Source organism: Anolis carolinensis, unplaced genomic scaffold, assembly GCF_035594765.1.
Source record: "Anolis carolinensis isolate JA03-04 unplaced genomic scaffold, rAnoCar3.1.pri scaffold_12, whole genome shotgun sequence".
Lineage (NCBI taxonomy): Eukaryota > Metazoa > Chordata > Lepidosauria > Squamata > Dactyloidae > Anolis > Anolis carolinensis.
This window is the reverse complement of record NW_026943823.1, coordinates 16121768-16132526: the sequence shown is the minus strand read 5'-3', so window position 1 is coordinate 16132526 and position 10759 is coordinate 16121768. Positions and strand designations below refer to the sequence as shown.

Sequence of the window (10759 nt, the reverse complement as noted above, 5' to 3'; positions counted from 1 at the left end):
AATTTGTAAGCCGCTCTGAGTCCCCTTCGGGGCGAGAAGGGCGGCATATAAATGTAGCAAATAAATAAATAAATAAATAGATTATATGTCCTTGCAGGTTAGAATGGGGTTGGACTGGATGGCCTTTGGGATCCCCTCCAAGTCCCGGATCCAGAGTCCCATTGGAGGTCTTCTACAAGCCGAAAGTGGATGGCCATCTCTCAGGAGGGCTTTGATGGTGCTTTTCCTGCATGAAGGCAGAAGAGGGTTGGACTGGATGGCCCTTGGGGGTCCCCCCCCTTCCAACTGGGGGTTGCTAGGGACCCGGTTTCCAGGGGAGGTTTCCATGGCACCCAGCGCGCCAAGAAGGAGAGCGAGCTGCCCCTTCCTTTGTGCGACTTTCCCTTTCTCTCTTTCAAGGAGGCGGGGAAAGTTGGGGAAAGTTTTTTCCCAGCTTGCCAAAGTTCCTTGGTGGAGAAAGAGAGACAGAGAAGGCTCGGAGGGGTTCAGGTAAGGGATCCAGGAGCCCAGTTCTGCAAAGGGGAGGATCCTGGTGTGGATCCAGGTGAGAAGGGAGGAGGAAGAACACCAGGAGGAAGAGGAGGAGACTGGGAGACTCCAGGAGCAGCCGGGCAGCGTCCACACCAAGGTTTCGGCACCAGATTGGACCTCACTCCCTCTTTCCTCACCACTGGTCAAGGTAAGGCTCAAAAGGGGGCGAAATGAAGGGTCTTGGCTCCTAAAAAGAGAGAAAAGCAGCCCTGCAGAGTTCCCATTGAGCCCCAAACAGGAGCCAAGGCTGTCAGCCCAGTAGGTGGAGGTGGGGGCCAAAGGTGCATCCATACTGCAGACTTAAAGCAGTTTCATACCACTTTAACTGCTATGGCACAGTGGTGTGGCATCATCAGGTTTGCTGAAGCACTAACACTGGATCTAAGGTCAAGGTTTCCCCTGACGTTACGTCCAGTCATGACCGACTCTCATCTCCATTTCTAAGTCGAAGAGCCGGCGTTGTCCATAGACACCTCCAAGGTCACGTAGCCGGCATGACTGCATGAAGCGCCGTTACCTTCCCACCAGAGCGGTACCTATCTATATATATAAAAGAGTGATGGAATCCTGGCGACCGACAAAACAACAAAACTAAACACCCCACAACCTCAAAAATTGACAACACAACCCCTCATCTATGCCTCTAGGTTGATACAACAAAAAGAAAAGAAAAATAAAGTCCTGATTAGAGGGAGAGGAATAATTGTTTTTATCCAATTGCTGCCAGTTAGAAGGCTAAGCTCTGCCCACTTGGTCTCCTAGCAACCTACTCAGCCCAGGGGACAGGCAAAGTTAGGCCTCACTTAGGCCTCTTCCACACTGCCTATAAAATACAGACACCACCAGACAACGCCACAGCAACGCGTGGCCGGGCACAGCTAGTTACATGTAGAACACTGGATCTACACGGCCCTATATCCCAGGATCTGATCCCAGATTATCAACGAGGAGGCAAAGGTGCATCCATACTGCAAATTTAATGCAGTTTTGTACCACTTTAACTGCCACGGCATGCTGTGGAGTCATTTGGTTTGCTAAAGCATTCACACTGGATCTACACGGCCCTTTATCCCAGGATCTGATCCCAGATTATCAACGAGGAGGCAAAGGTGCATCCATACTGCAAATTTAATGCAGTTTTGTACCACTTTAACTGCCACGGCATGCTGTGGAGTCATTTGGTTTGCTAAAGCATTCACACTGGATCTACACGGCCCTTTATCCCAGGATCTGATCCCAGATTATCAACGAGGAGGCAAAGGTGCATCCATACTGCAAATTTAATGCAGCTTTGTACCACTTTAACTGCCACAGCATGCTGTGGAGTCATTTGGTTTGCTAAGGCATTTACGCTGGATCTACACGGCCCTTTATCCTAGGATCTGATCTCAGATTATCACGAGGAGACAAAGGTGCATCCATACTGCAAATTTAATGCAGTTTTGTACCACTTTAACTGCCACAGCATGCTGTGGAGTCATTTGGTTTGCTAAAGCTTTCACGCTGGATCTACATGCCCCTATATCCCAGGATCTGATTGCAGATTATCAGATTGGAACTGGATTATATGAGTCTACACTTCCAGATAATCAAGGATAAGCAGATAATCTGGGATATAGGGCAGCGTAGATCCAGCCTCAGTCTCAAGACCTGGTCAAAATGACAATAATAATAATAATAATAATAATAATAATAATATAATAATAATAATAATAACTTACGATCTGCCAACTGCAAAAGGCCACCCTGCTGGGATCTGCATGCATCATCCGAAAATACATCACACAGTCCTAGACACTTGGGAAGTGTTCGACTTGTGATTAAGTCAGTTTCCTTGCAGACTGTGCAAGGAAACTGACGAAACCATTGATCATATCCTCAGTTGCTGTAAGAAAATTGCACAGACAGACTACAAACAGAGGCACAACTATGTGGCCCAAATGATTCATTGGAACTTATGCCTCAAGTACCACCTCCCAACAGCAAAGAACCGGTGGGATCACAAACCTGCAAAAGTATTGGAAAATGAGAATGGAAAGATACTGTGGGACTTCCGAATCCAGACTGACAAAGTTCTGGAACACAACACACCAGACATCACAGTTGTGGAAAAGAAAAAGGTTTGGATCATTGATGTTGCCATCCCAGGTGACAGTCACATTGACGAAAAACAACAGGAAAAACTCAGCCGCTATCAGGACCTCAAGATTGAACTTCAAAGACTCTGGCAGAAACCAGTGCAGGTGGTCCCGGTGGTGATGGGCACACTGGGTGCCGTGCCAAAAGATCTCAGCCGGCATTTGGAAACAATAGACATTGACAAAATCACGATCTGCCAACTGCAAAAGGTCACCCTGCTGGGATCTGCACGCGTCATCCGAAAATACATCACACAGTCCTAGACACTTGGGAAGTGTTTGACTTGTGATTTTGTGATACAAAATCCAGCATATCTATCTTGTTTGCTGTGTCATAAAATAATAATAATAATCACACAGTCCTAGACACTTGGGAAGTGTTCGACTTGTGGTTTTGTGAAACGAAATCCAGCATGTCTATCTTGTTTGCTGTGTAATAATAATAATAAAAATAATAATAATAATACCACCTCACACAGTCCTAGACACTTGGGAAGTGTTCGACTTGTGGTTTTGTGAAACGAAATCCAGCATGTCTATCTTGTTTGCTGTGTCATACAACATCGTTGTGTCAATAATAATAATAATGATAATTTTATTTTTATATCCTGCCCCATCTCCCCGAAGGGACTCGGGGCGGCTTACATGGGGCCAACTCTGTTTTGTGTTATTGAATGCTTTCGTGGTCAGAATCACTGGGTTGCTGTGAGTTTTCCGGGCTGTAACATGGCCATACAGCCTGGAAAATTCACAGCAACCCAACTTTTATGGTTCCATAGCATTGAGCCATGACAGTTAAAGTAGTGTCAAACTATGTGAATTCTATGCAGTGAGGAAAGAAGCAAACCGAGATCCTATTTCTGTCACTCTCTTGTGTAAGGTTCACTTTTTTGAAGAGTGAGAAATGCATTCATTTACCAAAATGCCAGGGAAGCCGAGTCCATGCGTGTCAGTCACCGTTTCGCATGGATTGAATCCCATTGTGAGACGCAACTGGAGAAGAATGGGCGAGGGATCCGTTCAACAATAGATTCCATGGGTTTGCTTTTGAATTGCCCAGAAATGTCCCATCTTGGGGTAAAAAGCCTTTTGCTGGTTTTGCTGGCAGTGCTATGATAAGTGTTTGCACAATGAGGACACTATGTAACAAAAACTTGAAATAGTTTCTGTTCCTGGTTTGAAAGTGTTATTTCCTGTTTAATTGTACGGTGCCTGCTTTGAAAGTACTGTATATACTTGAGTATAAGCTTAGTTTTTAAGCCCTTTTTTAAGACTGAAAAAGCCCCCCTCGGCTTATACTCGGGTGAGGGTCCTGCTTGGCTTATATTTGGGTCAGCTTATACTCGAGAATATATGGTACATTTATTATTTTTCTCTATTATTGTTGGTATTATTACAGCTATTATTTTTCTCTATTAATATTGCTACTATTATATTTGTTTTACTCTATTATTATTATTATTATTATTGTTATTATTATTATTAATACATTTATTTTTTCACCCTGATATTATTATTGTTGTTGCATTTATTATTTTACTCTATTTATTATTACATGTATTATTTTCCTGTATTTATTATTATTATTATCATTTTATTTTATTATGACACAGCAAACAAGATAGATATGCTGGATTTCGTTTCACAAAATCACAAGTTGAACACTTCCCAAGCGTCTAGGACTGTGTGGTGTATTTTCGGATGACGCGTGCAGATCCCAGCAGGGTGACCTTTTGCAGTTGGCAGATCGTGATTTTGTCAATGTCTATTGTTTCCAAATGCCGGCTGAGATCTTTTGGCACGGCACCCAATGTGCCAATCACCACCAGGACCACCTGCACTGGTTTCACTGGTTTATTATTATTATTATTATTATTATTACATGTATTATTTTACTCTATTATTATTAAAAGGATACATAAGGACATTTACATTGAAGAAGATGAGAAAAATGATTTCATCAAGAGTCGGACAGTCTTATCTTAAATTAGAGCTTGATTTAAATATTCAAAAACATTTAACCTACTGATACCTCAATTAATGTAATTTTTGGTATCTATTTTTATTTCTGAAATTTATCACCCTCGGCTTATACTGGAGTCAATGTTTTCCCAGGTTTTTTTTTTTTGGCAAAATTAGGTGCCTCGGCTTATATTCGGGTCGGCCTATACTCGAGTATATACAGTAGTTACTGTATTATACTCCAGAAACTATTCTGAATCGATTGAGACTCTTATGAAATAGTAGTTGAAAAACTATAGAAAATTTTGTGCAGGATGTCGCAAAAAAACCAAAGTTTTATCATTGGCTTTTTTAGCTACAGCATCACACTGTTGGCTCATGTTCAACTTGTTGTCCACAAAGACTCTAAGATCTTTTTCACGTGGACTGTAATCGAGCCATGCCTCACCCACCCTCTATCATTGCATTTCGTTTTTTTCTGCCTAAGTGTAGTATCTTACATTTGTCCTTGTTCAAATTCATTTTATTAGTTTTGGCCAAACAAAACTAACAAAATATGTGAAGGTCATTTTGAATTTTGATCCTGTCCTCTGGAGTATTAGCTCTCCAACCTAATTTGGTGCAAGAAGCATGCCTTCTAAACCTTCAGCCAAGTCATTAATACAGATGTGTTGTCGAAGGCTTTCGTGGTCATAATCACTGGGTTGCTGTGAGTTTTCCAGGCTGTATGGTCATGTTCCAGAAGCATTATCTCCTGACGTTTCACCCACATCTTTTGCAGACATCCTCAGAGGTTTTGGGGTATATTGGAAACTAGGCAAGACAGGTTTATACATCTGTGGAAGGTCCAGGGCGGGAGAAAGAACTCTTGTCTGTTGGAGGACAGTGTGAATCAGAGGGTTGCTGTATGTCTTTCGGGCTGTATGGCCATGTTCCAGAAGTATTCGCTCCTGACGTTTCGCCCACATCTATGGCAGGCATCCTCAGAGGTTTTTTTTTTTCCTTTGTCAAATGAAAAAAAAAAAAGGCAAAGGTTTTCTCCTGACGTTACATCCAGTCATGTCTGACTCTGGGGGTTGGTGCTCATCTCCATTTCTAAGCCGAAGAGCCGGCGTTGTCCGTAGACACTTCCAAGGTCACGTAGCCGGCATGACTGCATGGAGCGCCCTTACCTTCCCGCCAGAGCGGTACCTATTGATCTACTCACATTGGCATGTTTTTGAACTGCTGGGTTGGCAGAAGCTGGAGCTAACAGCGGGTGCTCATTCCACTCCCGGGATTTCAACCTGGGACCTTTTGGTCTGCAAGTTCAGCAGCTCAGTGCTTTAATACACTTCGTCACCGGGGCTCTTTGTCTTGTCAAAGGAAGGCCTCACTGAAATCAAGATACACACCATCCACAGCGTTCCCTGCATCTACCAAGCTTCGAAAAAAGAGATGAGATGAATCTGGCATGACTTGTTTTTGAGAAATCCATGTTGACTTTGAGCAATCACAGCATTCCTTTCTAAGTGACTGCAGACTGCCGCCTTAATAATCTGCTAAAGAATCTTCCCTAGTATTGCTGTCAGGTTGGTTGGACGGTAATTGTTTGGGTGCTCTTTTCTCTCCTTCTTGAAGAAAGGGACAACCTCTGCCCTCCTCCAGTCTGCTGGGACTTCTCCTGGGTTGCATGTGCTTTTGCCCACCCACATCCTTTAGTATTTTAAATCCGCTTGATGCGTCACCTCTCTTACTTTTGCTTAAGTCCCATATTAGTCCGGCTCCTTGCCTTGTGGGCCTGCTCCGGCTTGCCGTTTGTGGGGTGCGGTGGCCCAGGCGTGGCTCACTGGGCTGGTTGCGTTCGGTTCCCGTTGGCCCAGTGCCCTGAATCCGGATTAGTTTCTTCTGAGAAGTTTTCTTCCAGCAGAGAACGGAGACGCTTTGGTTGCAGCTCTGCAGATCGGAGCATTGAGTTCTGTATTTTTGGAGAGGTTAGCAGTGAATGGGAGGGAGGGATTGTTGTTATTATTGCTGCTATCGTTATTATTGTTACTAGCTGTGCCCGGCCACGCGTTGCTGTGGCGAAGTATGGTGCTATGGGAAATAAAGTATTGAGGAATTGGTGGTAGTTAAGGTAAAGGGTAAAGGTTTTACCTTACATTAAGTCCATTATAAATGGGTTATATAGCTGTGTGGAAGTGCCTTGAGTCTACACTGCCATATAATCCAGTTAAAATCAGATAATCTTTATTTTATAGGCAGTGTGGAAGAGGCCTAAGTGAGGCCTAACTCTGCCTGTCCCCTGGGCTGAGTGGGGTGCTAGGAGACCAAGTGGGCGGAACTTAGCCTTCTAACTGGCAGCAATTGGATAAAAACAATTATTCCTCTCCCTCTAATTAGGGCTTTATTTTTCTTTTCTTTTTATTGTATGAACGTAGAGGCGTGGATGAGGGGTTGTGCTGCCAAGTTTAGTGTTTCTGGGATGTATAGTTTTGTTGTTTTGTCCTAGGCCGAAATTTCATTACCCTTTTATATATATACTAGCTGTGCCCGGCCACGCGTTGCTGTGTCAAAGTGGTGGTAGTATTGGTTAAAAATTGTTGTGTAATTTTTATTTGACATTATTTTCATTTTTTAATTAATTTTATTGTAAGTTATATTTTTATTTATTATATTTTATTATTTTCTTGTATTATTTTTAGTTATTTTCTGTTATTATAGTATTTTATAGTATTAATTTTTAGTGTTTTTTATTATTTTTATTGGGTTGCTAGGAGACCAAGTTGGAGGAGCTTAGCCTTCTAACTGGCAGCAATTGGATAAAAGCAATTATTCCTCTCTCTCTAATTAGGACTTTATTTTTCTTTTCTTTTTGTTGTATCAACCTAGAGGCGTGGATGATGGGTTGTGTTGACAAATTTCAAGGTTGAGGGGCCTGTAGTTTTGTTGTTTTGTGGGTCGCCGTGATGCCATCACTCTTTTATATATATATATAGATATATTATATTGCTTTGTACCCCATTTTTATCTCTGAGTTGCAGTACCAAGCAATCAAAATCCCTTAAAACACTGAAAAACTGTTAAAAACTTTCTCTAGATGGGGACCCCTAGAAAGGGCTGATGCAGGGGATGATGATGCAGGGGATGATGAATGCTGTATTCCAAACCTCTTTCAGAAGAGGAACTCCCCAAAGGTGGAAGCCATGGCTGGTGAGGGGATAATAAATCATGTAATCCAACCATTTTTCCCTAAAAGGCAAAGGCTGTTGGGAAGGATGATTGGTTTTGTAGTCTAACGCTCCCAGAATGGATTTGATTCCCACTTGTGCCATTTCTTTCCTCCTTCCTTCCCTGCACCAAGTCCAGAGCTCAGGGCAAGTCTAGGCTTTGGGATGCAACTCCCAGATGGATGGAGTTGAAGTGGGATCCCAGTGCAGTGGATTCTGGAAGATGTAGTCCAAAATCCGGACTTGCCCAAGCCCCGCGTCCTGCATTGCACACCCCAGACTTTTCACAGGTGCAAGGCCATTCAATGCTCATCAAGGTGGCCAATTGCAAGCCATTTGTTCGTCTTCATTTGGGGATATTTTAAAATGAAAAGCAGGGTAGCAATGTTCCTTGAAATTGTATTGTCCAAGGCTTTCATGGGGTGCTGCGAGCTTTCTGTATGGCCAAGTTACAGAAAAAGGTTTTCCCTATGCAGGATACAGGCAGGCCTTGAAGCTACAAGGCTATTCAATGCTAATCAAGGTAATTATTTGTCGGGCTGTGGCGCAGGCTGCTGAGCAGCCAGCGGCAATAAATCACTCTGACCAAGAGATCATGAGTTCGAGGCCAGCTCATGGAGAAATGAGCACCCGACCATTAAAATATAAAATAGCCCCTGCTTGTTGCTGACTTAGCAACCCGAAAGATAGTTGCATCTATCAAGTAGGAAATTAAGGTACCACTTATAAAGTGGGGAGGCTAATTTAACTAATTTACGACTCCATAAAAATCATCCAGCCGCCGTTGGAATGAGGAAATGCCATCGCAGTGGATGATGAAGCAGCTTCTCCCCCTGTGGCTGGAATCGAATATCCCCTCAGGAGAAGGTTAAATTGCCTCTGCGTCTGTCTCTGTCTTTGTTCTATGTGTTTATGGGCATTGAATGTTTGCCCTATATGTATATAATGTGATCCGCCCTCAATCCCCGTCGGGGTGAGAAGGGCGGAATATACGGACAAAGCATGAGGAAGAACGTATCTGATTTTATGTTTGAAATTTATATTTTGTAATTTATAATGTATTTTAATAGTTTTAACTGTTTTATGCACTGTTTTATATTGATTTGTATGGGCATCGAATTGTTGCCATTATTGTAAGCTGCCCTGAGTCCCTTCGGGTGAGAAGGGCGGGATATAAATGTGAGAAATAAATAAATAAAATAATAAATAAATACTGTAAATAAATAAATAAACTTTCACACTTGCCTCAGGCAGACAAGAATTCTTTCTCCCACTCTGGACATTCCACAAATATATAAAACCCAATTACCTGGTTTCCAACACGCCTCACAACCTCTGAGGATGCCTGCCATAGATGTGGGCGAAACGTCAGGAGAGAATGCTTCTGGAACATGGCCATACAGCCCGGAAAACTCACAGCAACCCAGTCATTCTGGCCATGAAAGCCTTTGATGTTTTCACATGTGGTTCTGATTTCTTTTTTCCTTGCAGGCTTCCTCACCAACGCTTCCGACCCACCATGGCGAAGGACGATGGGTGCTGCAACCTGTGTGCCACCTGCTTGCTGTGTTTCTACAGCTGTCGCTGGAGGCGCAGCGGGAAGGGCCTGGCCACCAGCAAAGTGAGTGAGAAACATTGCGGGGGATCCCCAAAAAGGGATTGCTTGACCTCAAAGCACTTTGGGAATGGATGGATGGAGAGTGGAGCTTATAGCAACACGTATATTAAGAGGTTTGCTTAATCGAGACTTGGTATTGCCAAGGATCAACAAATAACAACAACACTTATGTAACACATATTTTGTCCCCGGGTTATACATGTCATTTCCTAATTGGGTCTATTATAAAAACAGTAGCTGTGCCCGGCCACGCGTTGCTGTGGCAAAGTGGTGGTGGTATTGGTTAAAAATTGTTGTGTAATTTTCATTTGACGTTATTTGCATTTTTATTAATTTTATTGTAAGTTATATTTTTATTTATTATATTTTATTATTTTCTTGTATTCTTTTTAGTTATTTTCTGTTATTATAGTATTTTATTGTATTAATTTTTTAGTCTTTTTTATTATTATTATTTTGGGTTGCTAGGAGACCAAGTTGGAGGAGCTTAGCCTTCTAACTGGCAGCAATTGGATAAAAGCAATTACTCCCCTCTCTCTAATTAGGACTTTATTTTTCTCTTCTTTTTGTTGTATCAACCTAGAGGCGTGGATGATGGGTTGTGTTGTGAAATTTCGAGGTTGGGGCGCCTGTAGTTTTGTTGTTTTGTGGGTTGCCGTGATGCTATCACTCTTTTATATATATAGATGGGAAAAGTTTATTAAACTGCAGAAACTTTGTTCTTGCAGGAGGGACATCCTGGTATATCACATTTTGCTCTAATTTTTTCAATGGATATGTTGGGTCTGTGTGCCTAGTTTGGCCCAGATTCATCATCGGTTGGGTTCTGAGTGGTCTCTGGATGTTGGTGAACTATAACTTCCATAATCCAGGCTCAATCCCTCCCAAACCACTCCAGTATGTCCTATTGGTCACAGGGGGTCTGTGTGCCAAGTTTGGTCCAGATCCGTTGTTGGCGGGAGTCACAGTGCTTTCTGGAAGTGGGGGCCGTCTTGGGAAATACATCTATACATACAGTAGAGTCTCACTTATCCAACATTCTGGATTATCCAACGCATTTTTGTAGTCAATGTTTTCAATGCTTTGTGATATTTTGGTGCTAAATTCGTAAATACAGTAATAATTACTACATAGCATTAATGTGTAATGAACTACTTTTTCTGTCAAATTTGTTGTATAACATGATGTTTTGGTGCTTAATTTGTAAAATCATAACCTATTTTGATGTTTAATAGGCTTTTTCTTAATCTCTCCTTTTTATCCAACATATTCGCTTATCCAACGTTCTGCCGACCCGTTTA

General features: G+C 42.4%; 1 protein-coding gene across 3 annotated transcripts in view; it reads left to right on the top strand.

Annotated features, from left to right (window-relative positions):
- Nucleotides 1-402: 402 nt before the first annotated feature.
- Nucleotides 403-10759, top strand: part of gdpd2 (glycerophosphodiester phosphodiesterase domain containing 2) — a 48129-nt gene continuing 37772 nt past the window's right edge. The window contains exons 1-2 of one of the 3 annotated variants that reach the window (XM_062963796.1): nucleotides 403-679; nucleotides 9332-9461. In XM_062963796.1, the coding sequence (XP_062819866.1) occupies nucleotides 9360-9461 (102 nt within the window). In that variant the 5' untranslated portion in view covers nucleotides 403-679; nucleotides 9332-9359. Of the gene's footprint in view, nucleotides 680-8750; nucleotides 9462-10759 lie in introns of those variants that run through there. The other 2 variants (XM_062963797.1, XM_062963795.1) reach the window with 2 other exon arrangements.